General features: G+C 39.8%; 1 protein-coding gene across 1 annotated transcript; it reads left to right on the top strand.

Moving 5' to 3' along the window:
• Nucleotides 1-229: 229 nt before the first annotated feature.
• Nucleotides 230-17,448, top strand: xkr9 (XK, Kell blood group complex subunit-related family, member 9; the record flags this gene model as incomplete). Its single annotated transcript, XM_079259632.1, has 5 exons — nt 230-429; nt 1,429-1,643; nt 1,727-2,310; nt 5,639-5,773; nt 17,254-17,448. 5 exons carry the CDS (start codon nt 230-232, stop codon nt 17,446-17,448), a joined length of 1,329 nt encoding a protein of 442 aa, XP_079115758.1.
• Nucleotides 17,449-17,973: the final 525 nt, after the last annotated feature.

Raw genomic sequence — 17,973 nt, 5'->3', positions numbered from 1 at the left:
CTCAAAATGTATCTCCATGCTGTGAACAGTGTTACTGTAATGAAACTTATATTGTTTTGTTTTTTTTTTAGAGCTGATGGCATCTAAACCGCAGCTCCTCCGTTGAAGTGCCAAAGTGGTTCCACCATAACAACACAAGATGACAAACGTGCAGTTCTCCAAAATACGATGGTTACTTACTACTGTTGGATTCTTCCTGTATTTGGGGGACATTTTCACGGACATTGCAATGGCTGTGAAATACTTTAGTGAGGAACAATATGTTTGGGGTGGACTGACTGTCTTGTTTGTCTCCACTGGGCTGCTGGTAACCCAGACCTTCAGCTGTGCTTGGTACCTGGACGACATGAATGGACAAGAAACCACAGCAGGAATGTCAAAGTGCAGAATTGTAGCTCTGCACATATTAGGCACCGGCACCATCGTGAGGTACGTAATATCGACTGTGGTCAAACCAGCAGCTTAAATTTGGAACTTAAACAGAACAAAAAATCTTGAGTTGCATCTCATTTATTAATATAATTTATGTAATTTATTGAAATGTGTAAAATCAATGAAAGTACAGTGTTTAGCAAAAACAGATTAAACACAGCCTGAACCCTGCTGGACATGTTTTTCTGTAAGTATTCTTCAGGAAGAGTCCTCCGGGCTTCTTGAAGCCTTGTTTTGTCAGGATGATCCCGCACTGAGCTCCGGCTCTGTGGAGGATTCATCGCTACGTAAGACCTGCTGCCAGAGATTTTCAGTCCAGTTCTCGAGTTATTTAGCAACATCAGCGTTTCCTCTCAGTTTCACTTCCTTGAAAAGTGCTTTTCAACAGCTGCTTCAATGAAAACTATTTCCTACGAGCCTTCAGTGAATGTAAATGGAACGGCTGAAGGTTCAGATGCATCTGACAGGGTTTTTACTGGATGTTCTTCGATTTCTGAAGGACATTGCTCACAGATACTTTGCCTGGATGTCTGACTAAGATTTGTTCCTGCACTTCTGTTTTTACAGGCATTTTATTTTTTGCACCTTGCAAGTGCAAAATGACTTTTCATTTTTGCTGATTCACCTTCAGAAATAAAAACACTGTCTGTAAATACAAGACAGTCCGGCAGCTTGAGGGCAAAATATAAAGAAACAGGAGCTACTGGACGGTACTGTATATTGTAATGGAAAAAAACATTTTTCACATAACTGTTAGCAGAAGGGCCTGAATGGAATGATTCATGACATGTAGCATCGTGTTCCTGAACACTAAAAGGCTTTTTCAGATGGGCAAACTGGCATGACCACATTCAGCACATTAAACTATGGAATATTAGGCATACACCTTGCAAACACATCATTGTGTGTGCATCAATTGCTGGTGCAGTAATGAATGGGTAGTAATTGTTTTGCACGCTTGCCATCTGTTTAATGTGTGTTTTGGTTTGTTGTTAGGTATTATCACTTGCTGAAACAAGGCTTCAAAAAGGTTTGGACCAAAACTAATCCTGTCATAACAGAAGAGATGAACGAAGAGCAGCACAAAATGCACTGCATGATGGCTGATCTGAGCATGCTGAAACTTTTTGAGGCTTTTCTGGAGAGTGTTCCCCAGCTCCTTTTACAGCTGTTCATCCTGCTCGACGACTATGAGTGTTCAGTCATTCGGTGTAAGTAGACGCAAGATGAGCTTTCTGCACATTCACAGTCTTACAGGATCACCACCTATAGACCAACTGTTCTTTTCTTTCAGATGTATCTCTGGTCATTTCTTTCTTCAATGTGGCCTGGGCACTGGTGGATTATCACCGCTGCCTGCGCAGATCTGTTCCGGCCTATAATGACATGGAGTCAGGTCTGCCAACAGCAGTCTACTTTCTCTACAAACTCTGCACCATCACCAGCCACATTCTCAGCTGCAGCTTCTTCCTCATGCTCAGCCCCTACACCACAGTTGCCCTCACCTTTTACTGGGTACTGGGAACCATATGGGCAAACTGGCTTCAAACCAGTTTTTGCTCATCACCAGTCCTTGAGCTTTTCTATCGGGGAGTCGTAGGAGTTATCCTCGTGTTTACCTTCTTCAACGTGAAAGGAAAGAACACCAAAGTAGAGATTATCATCTACTATGCTTTCTACTCTGCTATAAACGTCACAGCTCCGATACTGCTGTTTTTCTTAAGGCCAGAGTTGCTGATGAACAAAGTCTTACTGACAACAGGTATTCTAATCATTGAAGTTTTGGTGCTGGGGCTGCTGTTTCTCGTGGTGTACTACCTCTACCTGCATCCCAGTGGAGAGTTGGTTCAGCCAGATGAGGTGGACGGCATGGAAAAAGTAGAAAAGACAACAAGGGAATTAAGGAAATTAAGGACCTTTTTACAACCTTGACTAAGGTTCTTTCAAACTATTCCTAATGCTTACAGTGACGGGACAGAGGAATTCACACACTGAATGTGAATAAAACTATTTCACAAGGACAAAATGAAATAAACAGTGCATAGTGAGAACTTTTAATATAGTTCATGCGCATCACTCCATACTACCTGCTGGTTCTTTTTTAGTTTTCAGAGTAAAGACTGGATTTGTCACCACTGATGTAAATATAATTAGTTAATTAGTTGGAGTTCAGTTAAATGTATTAATATGTATTTATTCTTTCCTTAGTTATTTTTATTACACATGATCCTGTATGGTTGCCCTGGGATACAAATCACAACAACAGAGGAGGAAACACATATGTGAAAGCAAAATTTGCTAATTTTCTAGAAGACACAACAAAGCAAAGAGCAAAGCTCTTTTCAAAGGATGTAAATGCATTTCAGAAAAAATTCTAAAAGAAGAAAAAATACCAATTTTACTGAACATGTGGATGTTTTTCCCAGCGATGGACTGGCAATCTGTCCAAGGTGTACGCTGCCTCCTGAATTTTTCAGGGATAGGCTCCAGTTTTCCTGCAACACTTAATCAGAGTGAGCAGTTAAGAAAATAGATGGATGGATGTGGATGTTTCAGAAAACAAAAACTGGTTTCTTCTGTGCAAATACTTCTGGGTGTGAGGTTTTTAGGGTCTATAGATTTTCATACATTTTTTTTTTTTTTTTTTTTTTTACAAACATTTTAATATTTAAAAAAAAAGAATTTTCTTATTAGAAACAAGATAACACAACAACAAAATTTTGTTTCAGTTTGGAGTTTGAATGCAGATATACAGAATATAATCTCATATAATTTCATATAATATGAAATATCACAACAAATCTGAATTTGAGACATTGGTTATGTGTTGTTGCTCTCTTTATTCAAAGAATAAGCAGCTTGGTGCTGAGATTCATCTCACTGTGCTAAATATGCAAAAATATTCATGATAACATTACTTTGTAGCCTGTCACAGAAGAGACTACAGTTACTGTCAACATACTACATAAAAAAATATGGCAGCCGCTCTATGACAGTGCCAGGAAATAATTGACTGTAAAACTGGAAAAGCACTAAATATATGAACATGCTAAACTAAAAGAAAAGAAAAATCAAAGGTACTGAGAAATGACCAGATCCTAATAGTTAAATATGTCCAAGTAAAACTCTGCAAATGAATCAGTATATTAACTTTATTATCTGTATACAGTAGTTACTTCTGAGCATACCTTGTAACACCATATCAGAATCCACTTCCACTCTTATTTTGTAGGATTCATTATTATCTCCAGCTCTTGGTAATGAAGTGTGATTCCCTCAGAATATTGAACCATTTCCTGACATTTTTAATGATCGGTACAGCTAACTGCTTTGCTTCTCCAAGGATGTACGTTACGCCTCTGAGATGATGGTGCACGGCAACCCACGTAGAAACTATGAAAGACATTGTTAAAATATTTTTTTCATTTTCTCTTCTATTTGGTGCCAGAATTAGAGTTATTTTTTTTTATTGCAAACATTGTAGAAATTTTGCAGTAATATGATATGTGAGAGACTTTTTGGTTCTATAATTGTTTTAGATTCATTAGTTCCTTTTTTTTTTATTTTTTTTTTTTTATTTTTTATTTTATTTTTTTTTCAAAATTGTGTGTTTTCTGGTGTTGTTGATGTGTTCTGTGAAATTTTTAAGTTTTGTTTTTCCTGTGGAGTTTTGTCTCAGGTTTTGAACTGGCTTTTAATAAAGGCTGGATGGGCCGTCATCTTGAAGAGTTGAAACAACAGAGAAGAACATTAAGACATAGGTGCTAACAGATTATAACTAAAGAAAAGAAACCCTCTACTGTGAATTAGCTAGAATAGAAGTTCAATTTAGATCCCTACAGACATTTGCACCACCTTGCTGTTAAAGCGGACATGTATGTGGCTGTTATTTGCATTTATATGCAGTTCATATAATCAACACAAGATGGCGCCAAGGTTAACGTATTATATGTGTTACAAGATCTCAGTGGTTAAAGTTGAATTAATCTATGCTGCTTCTTATTTAATCCCTTTGCGTTCGGGTTTCTGTTTAAGTTTTTGTTTGTTTGTTTGTTCCCGTTCACCTTTTATCATAGGAAAAGATTACGATGAAAACAGATGACAGAACTGGATCACATATGTTTTATTAGATCTGGAAAAGATTCTCTTGCTCCAGAGACGGACTGACTTTTTCACAGTGGAAATTTTACAACGTCAGTCATCTCATTGAGCTTGAGTTTAACTATAAATATCAGCTACTGTTGTCCTATTTCTTGTCCCAGTCCGTAAAAACTGAAAGGGGGAAACAAAACATCTTCTCCCTGCTGCTCATAAGAGATGAAGGCAGGGGTCACGGATGAGCTAACAAGAAATAACAAACCAGTGCTAATTTTGTTTTGACTACCAGCAAAATACTGAGTGAGTTGAGCCTGAGAGCTGTGGACGCTATTTCTTCCTGGCAAAGACGTGGGGTGTGGGTGGGTGTGGGGGGGCAATGGGGTGACCCAGTGTGAGCTCACCTGGGAGGAACGCTGACAAACCGCAGGGTCCACAGAGCGCAATGGTTGTTGGCTTTCAAATAAGCACAGCCCTCCACTCTTCTTCTAATTCAGCCAAACTGAGAGCTTTCTGACGTGTTTACTTCACAGGGCCACGTGAGCTTTCATCTGTCAGTTGCGCTCTGTCAGAAGCACTCCATAAAATGACAAATGTAAGTGAGGAGTTTTTGTTGGAGAGGAAATGAATGGCTGCCAGATAGTTACAGAATTCATTGGCCAACAGATGACTCTGGTACAGATTAGAAAGGCAAATGTATTATGAGAGAGGATGTAGCTCAAATAGAAACAAATGCATAAGTATAGCTTGCAAATGCTGATTAATAGCAGGCATTTGCAACTGCAAGGAGGATTCTTCACTGATAAAGTAAGCAAAGTCACATCCTATTTTTCATACAAAATGATGAATGCTGCTTTTTTTTTTTTACACGCTACTATATAATTGCTCAAGCTGAGTGGACTAATGCGGTGTAAACCTGCCAAAGGAACTTTTACTGGGAGAAGATGCATGTGTTTTGAGCTGGAGTCTTGAGTAGTCTTTCCTCTTCCTTTGCTTTTCTTGAACCTAACATCCATTTGGCTGTGACTCACCACTGATAGCGCTGCCAGGTTGCAGTCACAAGCTGTTGGGATGAAATGTGTTGAGTAAAGCATTACCTCCCTCTCTCTAGGAGAAAACAAGCAGAAAGAACTCTGGCGTTGACAGCCTCACTGTAATTTCCACTTCTGGCACTGAGAGTGTAATACCCGGTAATCTCTCTCCGATCTTGCTGAAAAAGCGCCCACAGAAGAGGCTGGAGAGCATGGTGAGAATCTGAGAAACTAGAAACAAATCAAAGGAGATGATTCTTGACAGTGCGAGATGAATGCATCTCTAGAGCGCTGCAGGTTATCGTTCGTCCCAAAGACTGACCGTGTGCTCATATCGAACACACACAACAGGATAAAAGTACAAACACAAAGGCGTGGAAGCTCCCACTGTTGTCACTGTCAGCTGCTTAGTTTTGTCTGACTGAGCTGCACTCAGTGTCTACATAAACAGCCTTGACCGCTGACCTCTGCCTAACCACCGCTAAACTTTTCACCAAATCTTATCTTTTTGTTTTCCATCACAACATCCTGTAACAGCCGCTCGGGAGGGGGACATTCCGGGCCTACACCATCCCCACAATTTGTACAGACACAATAAACCCACTGAGGCAGGCTGTTTTTCATTAGGGCTTCAAAGTCCATATAAACCATGATTAATGAAGCCCTGAGATGCTGTATGTCTTTAATTATTACGACTTGACTGCTGCACCAGCGCCCTAGATGCATTAGCAATGTTGGCGACCTGTACACGTCTGCCTGGCGCTGGTGCAGTCTGAAGGTAGGAGGGAATGATAGACCCCCCCGCCCTGTCTTTTTCTGTATTGTGGCACCACCGCACCGAAACTTCTTTAATCACTGTACATACACTCTTACAAATGAGTTTGGGCAGTGACAGATTGGAGAGCGGGCTGAGGATAATTACATGCAGTGGGCTGGTGTGTGATCATAGCGTGGCATTGCATTACCCAGAGAGTTCTGTAAATAAAGTCCTCCTGCAATGAATGAGGATATTGTATGGTGCATTATAATATGTACAATAGCCCTCCCATTGTCACTATTTGGGTTTTTTTGCTCCAGAGTAGCTGTTGGTGCTGCATGACAAGAACTACAACAGGGAAGTCATAGGATTAAGAAAAAACATAGTAGATGAGCTGAGTTGATAGCAGAAATCTGACATTAGCTCCCAATCTACCTGCAGTAACCAGTCACATGCTTTAGAGAATTACATGTTGCTCAGATCTGATACAGACACTGATATTGCTCCATTTCACTGCTAAAAACACCATTAAACTACAATCTGATCTTTAAGGTAGCTCCACCAGGAACTTGGTCTTAACTACTGTTTTTGGATTAACAAAAAGAATGAAATGGTACAGTAAAACTGTCAGTCTTATTAAAATATACCTGGGCATTTATGAAGAAAATTATCCAATACTTTATATCAGGGATAATGTCTGCAAGATAATGTCTAATCCGACTGTCTTGTCCGGCAGTACCTGCAACTATACGTTTGCTCTGGTCACTGTTGATCAGGCCTAACATATCAGCTCAGAGGTTTTTTAGTCCATTCTGTGCTGAAAAGCTTCACTTCAATAATACTGGAGAGTTTTCTCACATGACCTGCTCAGTCCAGGTTCTCCTAAAACATTTATGCTGGATTTGAGTTCTGATTCGACCACTTCAAACATTCATTAAAAGTTCTTTGATGACAGAAATTTTACTTGAGATCTTCTCTGCTTTTTTATTGTTCATTTACAGATGTCGAGTTGTTTTTCTTTTAAATTTGCTAGTGTAATTTAAAACTATATGTTCTCTCGATGACAATAAGCTGTTTTTGTTAAGATGAACCAGAATAGGCAGAAACCATGATACTACCACCACTGTGTTTTATAGATAATGCTCATCGTGAATGTGGTGTTTGATGTTCTTTTTGGAGAGCTGTGGCTTTCCTTTCTCTCTGCAGCCCTGCTACACAGACCATTGTTTTAATAACCTCCAAGTGGTTCATTCATCAGCTTGATATTTATTTTTCCCTTAGTTTTCTATGCTTTATAAACTTCAATGAACACATTGTGAAGATCAGGGATGGAAAAACCCCTGTGTTTTGTGTAATGTTAAGTAAATTGGCCCTGTGATGGACTGGCGAGCCGTCCAGGGTGTACCCTGCTTTTCGCCCAAAGACTGCTGGGATAGGCTCCAGATTCCCCACAACCCTTAATCAGATTAAGTGGTTAAGATAATGAATGAATGAATGAATGAATGAAGTAAATTGTTAAAAATTTCGAAACGATTTATTCCAATTTTTAACCAACTCCTAAAATGACATCAGAATGTAGGACTATGGCATACCACCTGAATCTCCTCAACCTTTCAGATGAACAGATGTGTCATTTTTCCAGAGCTTCACAGACAGACTTCCTGCAGCCATGAAACAAAAATGTGCTCTTAACCAGAACTGCATCCTCTCCAGGAAAGAAAGACACACTAACAAAAAGGAAGTTCATTTGTATAATCCTAATTTAGGACAGGAGGTTTATGTATCAAGGTCATGGACATTCAGCGAGTATTAACATAATGGTGTTACCCATCCCAGCCATCACACACAGCCTGTCTCACACAGACATACACACAGATAGAAAACAGAAGCAGTGTTAGTATTGGGCACGCTCCCATGGCACACCAGATGATGGATTATCATGTGTTCCTGTTTATTTATGCTGCGCTGGGTGGAGGAATGTGGGCAAAGACCTCATGCGTACAGCCTATGCATGGCAAAAACAATCAGCCGTAGAATAAGACTGCATACTATGAATGAGCAATGGGTTCACACACACACACACACACACATGTCGTTTTGCAGGGGAAGCTTGTCTTGATTAACTCGACCAGGGCAGCTTGACATGTTTCTCCTTTTACATCATGGCCCATTCCCCGAGTGGCTCAGTGGAAGCCATCAATTTTAGTTTGTCTGCAGTTTGTCTGTTTGAATTTTTTGTTAATTTCGATTATTCGTGGATGCTCCGCTGACCTTGAAAAGGAAGTGCAGAGCGACAACTGTGGTGGTATTTTACGTTTCCCCTGCAATCTAAACATCACTTTTCTTTTTATTCTGTCAATTTTATATCAGATAGGTAAAACAACTTCCATTTTCTTTTTTTTTTTTTTTTATCTTTTACTTCACAGTATATCACCCACCAGATTTTATGCTTTTAGAATTATATCCTCTAGAAAACAAACTATAAAGTGTCCCATATAATTGGGAAATGATCATTGGAATGAGCAGTGAAAAAAGTAAGGAGGTGCAGTATGCTGTGAATTCATGAGATGGAAAACATTATTCTTATTCAATGTCTCTGAGCTGTGTAAACTACATCTTATCACCCCCTGGACAATTTTCTGTTTCACCCACTATCAGAATGTCCATAGATCTTAAGTGGAGGCAAAGATGCTATGCTTGATTACAACAAAAGTTCAGGTCTTTGATGCTGGTATGGTTAAATTTGTTATACGTTAAGCCAGTGCTAATGTGATTATGAACATTGATCCACTAAATCTACTGTAAAAATGTAGCCTGCTCTAGTTTTGAACTCGATACATAGACGAAATGTGAGAGGTGAAACATTAAAGACACTTTGATGTAATATTTAACCCATCTGCAGCAAACCAAGAGAATGACCATAAAACACATTTTAGACCAGAGCAAGAAGGGCAGGCTGGTGTGTGTGTGTTTTTTTGTTTTTTTTTTCTCTTTGGTGTCTTATAGTGCCGTTGTGGTACATGCATGAAAAACAGCAAATGCTTGTCATGATTGCCCTGAAGGATGTTTATCAGGGAAATAAAATCAGATTCTGCATTGCTGGACTAGATGGTGGAACTTCCCCGCCTACGCTGGGATCAGCCTGAGTTCCAGCCAGGCACCTCATAGCTCTACTGCCATGACAATATGGATACAATTTACCTCACATTTAACCAATGAATGTAGGAAACAGCACTGACAAAAGTGTTTAAAAAAAAAATCTGCATTTTTCATGCTGGATTAGAAATAGACAGCTGAAGCTATAATTCCAATTTACCTTTTCAAGGCTATTATTTTACCATTGGACCCACAAAAATGCCTGAGCTAGCTGTAAACAATGTACTTATTAAAACAAATGAAGCAGTTTTTCACAAACCGTTTCAATAAGAAAATAATCTTGTATTTAATTACAGTACCAGTCAAACATTTGGACACACTTTCCCATTGGATTTAATGGTAAAAATGTGTCCAAACTTTGACAGGTAGTGTGCAACTATTATCGTGATAATTGTAATATTGTGTTTCACTGTAATCTGTGAACTATTGATACCAATAATGATGAATTAATTAATATTTAATAGGCCACAGTGACTTTAAGTTTAATTTAAATTAAATTATGCCTTTTTAAAGCTTAGTTATGGAACTTTGAATTCAATTTTGAATGACACACAATGAATTTTCAATTTTATATTTGTCTATTTAGCATTAGCCTGATTTTTCAAAAAATGACTGTAAGTGAAATTTTTTGTTTTGTCATAGCCTTATAAAATTTTCCTGTGGAAATTTCAGTTAATCACTTGAATTTAACATTTAGTGGCAGGAAAAACATGTAGAATATGTTAGCCTTTTAAGCTAGTTAGCTTTAGCTAGATTTGCTTCATATCAGTAAAGGATATTTTTTCTGTGTACAATAAGGAGTGGGTTTTTTTTTAAATTATTATTTTATTATCTATTTTATTATTATTTTTTTTACATGTAATATTTTGGATCAAAATAAAAAACAATTAGCTGGAGTAAGGATAGTCATTACTGTTTCACTGACTATCTTAAACTTCATTTAGCTCCATTGCCTTTAACCTCAATAGCATTTGGCGCATCAGTGGGTTTCGACTACCAAGACAAGAATAAAATAAATTTTATTTTATCATTTAAAGTTTTCATGTTTTATACAAAAAGGTAGACTTTAGGCGAGACATTACAGTATATTAACAGGAAACAACAATGTGTTTAGTCTGAGGCTTCTTCAGGTAGCAATAGGAAATCATTCATGCCAACAGCCATCCTTTTGAACGATATGACTGACAATTATTTTTTTTTTTTACAAACAAAACAAAACATAATAAAACCCTTTTTTTTTTTTTTTTTTTTTTTTACAATATTATAATTTCTCCCTTGTAGATTGTTGAAGTATATTTTATTAATTTAATTAAGGTGAAATTCTTAATTTCATTTGAAAAAAGGCATATAATGGAAGAAAAAAGAGACTTCTTGAAGCTGATCATTACACGTTCCTCCAAAATGTAACCAAGATGTAAACATACTTTTTACAATTTACTTGAGAATGATTTTTATTTATTTTAAAAAAAAAAAATCTTTAATCTTATTGTATTTCTATGGAAGAAACAAAAACATAACCAGGCCCAGAGGAATTTTCCTTTGAGTATCAGCAAGGGATCTCGCTGAGATGTCCACGGTGCAAGGCCTCTCAGTCTGACCCATAATGCAACAAAGGTGTGGTGACTGAGTAATCCCCTTAAACAGGCTCCCTGGCAAAACCACGGGTTCACTCCTGAGCTCAGAGCTCTGCCAGAGGAAATTGCAACCCCCCTCCATCAGATCCCAGCTCAGATAAAGCTCACTAATGACATCACCGTCTCTACCCTCTTTTCTAAAAAAAACATCCCAGTGGTCTTCCCTTATTAGCATGTGCAATGTCATGGGCAGAGAGAATAATAACGTGTTCCCTCCATCACACTGACTGAACTATTTGGGTTGAAACCACAATGCCCCAGGCAGAAGCCAACCTAAATAACAGTCAGAGAGAAGATGGTCAAAGGATCACAATTAGAAAAGGGTTATTTTGTAATCTGCCCGTGCCAAACGGATAGCAGACTGTAATTTGTGCCAAAGATGTTTGAGAGTTTATGTTGTTGGAGATGTCTGTGGAAAGCTTATTGAGGAGTGTGGTCAGAGGTGATGCTGGGTGAAAGTTGACCAGTGAAGTGGAAATGAGCTGTTTTACAAAGAATGTCCACACAAGTTGAAGAAAATGTGGAGTTTTTGTGGAGTTTAAGGGAAAGAGCAAGCTCGAAAGAGTGAATGAATTTCCTTGTTCTTAAAAGTGAACTGGAGAAATGACACACTCCACTGTGTGTCAGTAGGGAGTTTTTCTGTATTAGCAGCGCTGATTTTGACAGTTCTTATTGATCTTTATTTGGAGCAAAATAGAGTCCTGTCCAGGCTGGGAACAGCACATACCCAGAAAGCAGAAAGAGTTAAAGTAAGCAAACATGGGATTTGCCCAGACAAAAACACAAGCATACGCACTTGTCATGTACAGATTTTCCATAAATGTCCCTCTGCAGCTACCTTGATCAACTGGTTAAAATAAGAATGTCAATGTAACTCACAGACATAAAAGCGAAGTTTCTGTACCTAAACATCTGACTGACTGCAAAGCTGAATGGGCCTTTAACATTCATCAAGGAAAATCAGTCCCTTCTGTAGTTTTTTTTTCTCTTTTCACCCCTTGTTGGAGCATTAGAAACATTGTTTTACAAAAGAGTGTTTTCTGCATTACAATAAGAGGAGTAACTTAGATTCTATAATGTAGAAACTCAAAAAAACTATATGCAACTCCAACAAAAGCTAAAATGATAAACAACAAATCTGTATTCATACCCATGAAAATATATTTGGCAGTGGGGATATTTTATAGTAAATTACACTTTACAATCTACAATTTCTGGTTTTAAAATCACTCCTATAAGAGACTGGTCTTGTGTGTTCTTCAAAGTGTCAAAGTGATTTGGAGTTAATGTAATCTATATATAGGTACAGATACAGACATTGATCGTGCAAAATGTGTCACGTAAGCAGTGGAGTTCACTGTACGTCCAGTAGATGGCGATGTACATACATGAAAATGCAATCCACCAATGAGGTTTACGGCCTCGGCACTTCTGAGCTTCCAGCAGGCCACGAGACACCTGATCGGCTTCTGTGCCCACATCTCCAGTCCGCAATAACAAATTAGGAGGCGAAAAGCTTCAGCTGGTCCTAAACAAAACTATCCTTTGCCAAATGAGGTTGTTCGTCGTAACAGTGTTTTTTTTATGCGTCCCAGCGATGGATAACATTTCCAGAATTACGCTGAACAATAAAAATGACGCTGTGGCCTAAATTAAAACAGGTTTAGGGGAAAAATAACAAAATGTCCAACAGATGAGAAATAAAATAAAAAAAAAAACAAACAAAAAAAACAAAACAAAAAAAAAAGCTTTCTTGAATACCGTTCAACTGCTTTCATTTTTTAAGGTGAAACAGCTATAAAAACAGGATTTATGTCGAACTTCCTTAAAATAAAAAATAAGGAATAATTATTGGCTATTTTTTAATTAGATTTGAAATAACCAATAGAAGTGGTGAAAAAAATGGCTTTATATACTTATATTAACACATTAACAGTTCTACTGTGATAACAAAATAAACAAACTTAAATATGTTCTTATTTTATTATTATTATTATTATAAATATTATTATTATTATTATTATTATTATTATTATTATTATTATTATTATTGAACCCTTTATTAATTATTTACCACAGTAATATCGACTGACTGCGGGCGGCATCTAGGATGTGATGCGCGCGCGGCCCTCTGGGTGTGCGGTAAAACGGGCTACAGTAAATGCCCCGCTCACAGCAGCGGGTGGTCAATAATTTCAGCAGTTTGGGACAGTGGGGTTGAAGTCACATGATGAAAGATTCCACAAGATGAGCAACAGGGCAAGGTCCAACCTTGACACTAAAAGGACTATAGAGTTACAAGACAATGGGAAGGTCAGGTTTCATACGAGGTGCTCTCAATTAATGAAACCGGAAAATTATTGGTAGTTTTTACATTGACCAGGATAATCTGTGAAGAGTTGATTTCCTTAAAAAAAAAAAAATTAAAGGAAAAAGTATATGGAATATTTTATTGAATATAAATTAACAGAAAAGTTTCCCCAAATCTTCAAAAATGACCAAACCTCAAATGAAGACAAATCAGTCTGGACTGAAAACATCTTTTCACTTTTAATTCTGACCTGACACTAATATGACTCTGCCTTTGATAAAATTCCCACCTGTCCTGAAAAGTGATAAAGCTCCTCATCTCACTTGCATGCTTTGCCAGGAAGTGACGGCCTAATGCTCCTACTTAATGATTTCCACAGGATAGGCTGCGCATGACAGACGCCAGAGAATCACCCCTCATCACAAACACACACTCTCACACACACACACACTCTCACACACACACACACACACACACACACACACACACACACACACACACACACACACACACACACACTATAACCAATACTATCTATCAGAGGGACACTGAACTCGGTCCAGTGCATCTTAGTCTTGCCTGTGTTTATATAAGCTTTATTTTCACAACTGGAAAGTAATAGCCATCTGCCCAAGCAGGCTGCAGGGGTATCATATGTGAGCAGGTAACCAATGGCTATTAAAATCACACAGGTTCTTTCTCTCTCTCTTACACACACACACACACACACACACACACACACACACACACACACACACACACACACACACAAACACACACACACACACACACACACACGGTAAGTTACTGCAAGAGGAGTGGAGGAAGAGAGAGAGAGAGAAGAAACATAGAGCAGGCGCCTGCCTGTCAGAAAAACTGGCAGGTATGCTGAGCAAAGCAACACACAACAGATGATAGTCATGATTTATAGCTGTAATATATTATAAAACTACAGAACAACTTTCTTTCTGCCACATGGACGGATGAAGAAAGTCAGAAGTAACAGATTTGTTGCAGCCAGATTTACCAACATGGATTCGGGGTACGTTTCTGCCCCGACTGACATGTGAGTGGGATCAGCCAGGTTAGTCACATTCCCAGGCCACGTCCCGCCAGGTAGTGTGGGGAAGGCTAGACCCCCACCCCTTCTGTCCCTCCTCAAAGGGCATGTGCAACCCCGTGATGACATATGACCTCTTCAATGGCCCTCCCGAGCCGCATCTGTCATTTCCCACAATCCTGCTCCCATTTTCCTCTCAGAGTAAGCTCGAAATTACAGGAAAGAGCAGCGGAGGCTTCCTCTCGCCACCCGACTGTTGCATGATCTGTGCCGAGTCGGGTTCAACATGCAGACAAACAAAAATATTCCACAAAGTGATAATTAACTTTGTTAATATTTTGAAAGAGCATAAACACAATTATTAAGCTTTTTTTTTTTTTTCAAGTTGTTGATTTGGGAAAAAAACATTCCTAAAAGCATAAAATGAGGAAAAACAGCAGCATATTTTAACATGCCATTTATTCAGAGGATATAACGAGTCCTTATTTATTCCCCTGGCTATCTGTAATGGTCTAATTACCCTCTAAAAGCTTCTCCATTGGCGTCTGTGTAATGAGGCCCCTGTAGACAACAGGTTGACATGAGACTGCCTTCAGCTTACCCCCACTGCACCTTAACCCCTCCTGCTCCTTGCTCCACCTCTGCCATCCAGCCTCAAGGTCCCATGGCAGATTGACCAGTAGGGGTCCATCTGCACAGACAGAAGTCACTTAGGTGGAACATACAGGAGAGGTCCTGACAAGATAAAGATATCAGGAGCAGACAAGGGCAAAGGAACATATTGATGGAGAGGGCCTCTCTCAGGGCAGGCTGACACCAGATACCTGCTATTTAAAACAGTGGTTTCGCTTGCTCATGGATTTGTCCATGCTGCAGTGCCATAACCTAACTGGGGGGGCCACAAACTTTCTCTGTCTACCTCTCTTAACCTCCACCCTTTTACTCCCCTCTTCATGTCTTCATCTTCCTGGCCCTGTTTTATACAAGTGTCAAGCAGACAAACACAGTCACCCCAATAACTGTTAATACCACCAACATGAGGCTCCATCTTTGGCCCCTAATGAAATCGGAATATGTGTTATGGAGTTCCAAACTGGATCATATTAAAATGATCTTCTCCCCCTCCAGCCGAGACTCCTCCACATGGCTGGATTCAGAGTTAACCATTAGTGTTCCTTAAGTCTGTCATTGGGACAGGGGCCCCGCGATCAGACTCCTCTGGCTGGTGGCCAGTGCTCCTCTGAGGACGGATGCCAGGGTCCACTCTACCCTTTGGGTATGCTTTTTGTGTGTGTGTGTGTGTGTGTGTGTGTTTAGCCAAGTGACAGTGAGTCTTGGGCAACAGCTGAAAGACGCTGGCAGTTTGAGTCTATATGGTGGGGGGGGAGGGTTCAGTCTGGCTTTGAGCACGGTTAAAATCTCATAAAAAAAAAAAAAATGGAAGCAGTGTAACAGAAAAATGTAGCTGCGTGGCAAAGATATGATTAATTAGGTTTTCACTGTTTAAAAATTCTGCCAAAGTGTAAACTTGCAGAATTATCACAGACTACTTGGTGGTCTTCACTATAGTTCTAACTTTGCTTTATGTTTTTCTTTTTTAAAAAAATGAATATTTATTGTTTTGTTCTTGCATTTTTTTTTTTATAAAATATACTCAGAAAAGCTTAACTGATCATGTTTCTATTTCAGATCTGAAAAATGTTTTTTTAAGCAACCCCAAAAGTTCAACTAATTAAATTAAAACTTGTAACACACACTTTAATTTAATTGTATTTCCTTTTCTTTTTACAGTAACTGGCCTTTCTGTTCCCTGTGCACCCCCCCCCCCCCCCCCACCCCCCCCATGTCCCAAAGCCCATTATAGCTCCTTCAGTCCTTCCCCCCGCCCCAGTCACCAGTAGTATCCACTCATGCCCCCTCCTGTCACATACCCCTGCCCCAGCCTTGTCACACCCAAGGACTGATGGATGGTTGGGGTCAGTGGTTCAGCTGTGGAGTTCAAGCCTGCGGGCTCCACGGACCCTTCCACCCTGTCCTCCCATCTCCCCCTCCCCCCCACCCACCTTTAACTACTCCTGCTCTCCTTGCCTCCCGGATGAAAACAATGTCAGAAACCCAAAGCTGGGCGCTCAGCTGAGAAAACTCATAACTCTCCCCTCAGCACCCACCTTCCTCAACACCCGCTGTTAACACTTTCATTCCTCGCAGGGCCCTCAAATAGAGCCGGCTTACTGGGGCCACATAAATCACCGGCAGGGTCAGGCTCGGCAGAGTTAGGCCTCACTTCACTTTGAATGAGCAGAGGCAGGTCACTTACTGTCACTGCACTGTGAGTTATTTCTTCATAATGACGCCTCTTGGATGTCTGTGAATGTGTGTTTTTTCAGTGTGTGTGTATCTGGAAATACAAACGACACCTTTTCGTTTCGTCACTCAGACATGATTTTTGTTTTGACTTTTTTTTAAAGCTGCTTTTAGCTTTAGCTCATTTGTTTTCTGAGGTGTTGTGCGCTGTTCGACGGCATGGCCTCACATCTGTGGAGCTGGAGCAACGTTGCTCCTGATCACCCCTGTCCTAACAACTCCTTAGAGGGTATCTGGAGAGTCTCAAGTTGTCGACCCAAATCTGTACTGACACACACTCTGCTCTTATGCTAATCACAATGTTTAGGAGTATTGAACAGACAAGGGGGGGGGTCAGGACAGGGCTGGACAGAGTTGAACGGGAGGCCCAACGAATTCCAGTAGTTTTGAAACATGGCAATTATCAGCATTAGCCTGCACCCTCGACCCAAACCGCCAAAGTGAGCGGAAATGGCAGCAATCAGGCCCGATTTCCCTTGGAGATGCTCGATGGGCTGGACACACACATCCAAGAGACATGGGCCCTCAGTCACGGAGGGAGAGCGGCACCAGAGCCCAGCAAGCCCCCTGACAGGATGGGAGCTGAGCAGGGCAAGTCCTGGGGCTGACAGCAATGTTGCCAAAATTGCTCTTGGATTGACTAACAATTAAGATATCAAAAGAGATCACGGCAGCTCACTGACAGCTGCTTCAATTGTTTGCACCTGCTCCTCTGGTGTTCTGCACATGTCTGGCATGGATTAGGCCGACTCGTGCTGGCCACATTTCACCTTTCCACAAGTGATTTACTCCAGAATCATCCTCCTGCCTCACCAGCTTGTTGAACGCACCCTGTAGCTGCTCTCCCATTATGAAGAGGGTGTGAAGGCAGTTGGGTGGGGAGCATGATGGCATAATTGTCATTGCCATTAGCAGCGTTGTCATACATTTCTCATCCCTGTTATTATGTGGTGGATTCTATACTTTTTTATTTCATTTTGCAGTCTGAGTAATGTACATGTATGCAGCTTTAATTTAATTCAATTTAATGTAATTGTTTTTATAATATAATTTTATATAACCAAAATTCACTGATAGCAAAACGTTTTTTGCAACCTTCATCTCTTTCTCATCATAATTTAGGAATTTCTGGA

The sequence above is a fragment of the Telmatherina bonti genome (assembly GCF_933228915.1).
Source record: "Telmatherina bonti genome assembly, chromosome: 20".
Lineage (NCBI taxonomy): Eukaryota > Metazoa > Chordata > Actinopteri > Atheriniformes > Telmatherinidae > Telmatherina > Telmatherina bonti.
This window is presented reverse-complemented; position numbering and strand designations above follow the sequence as displayed.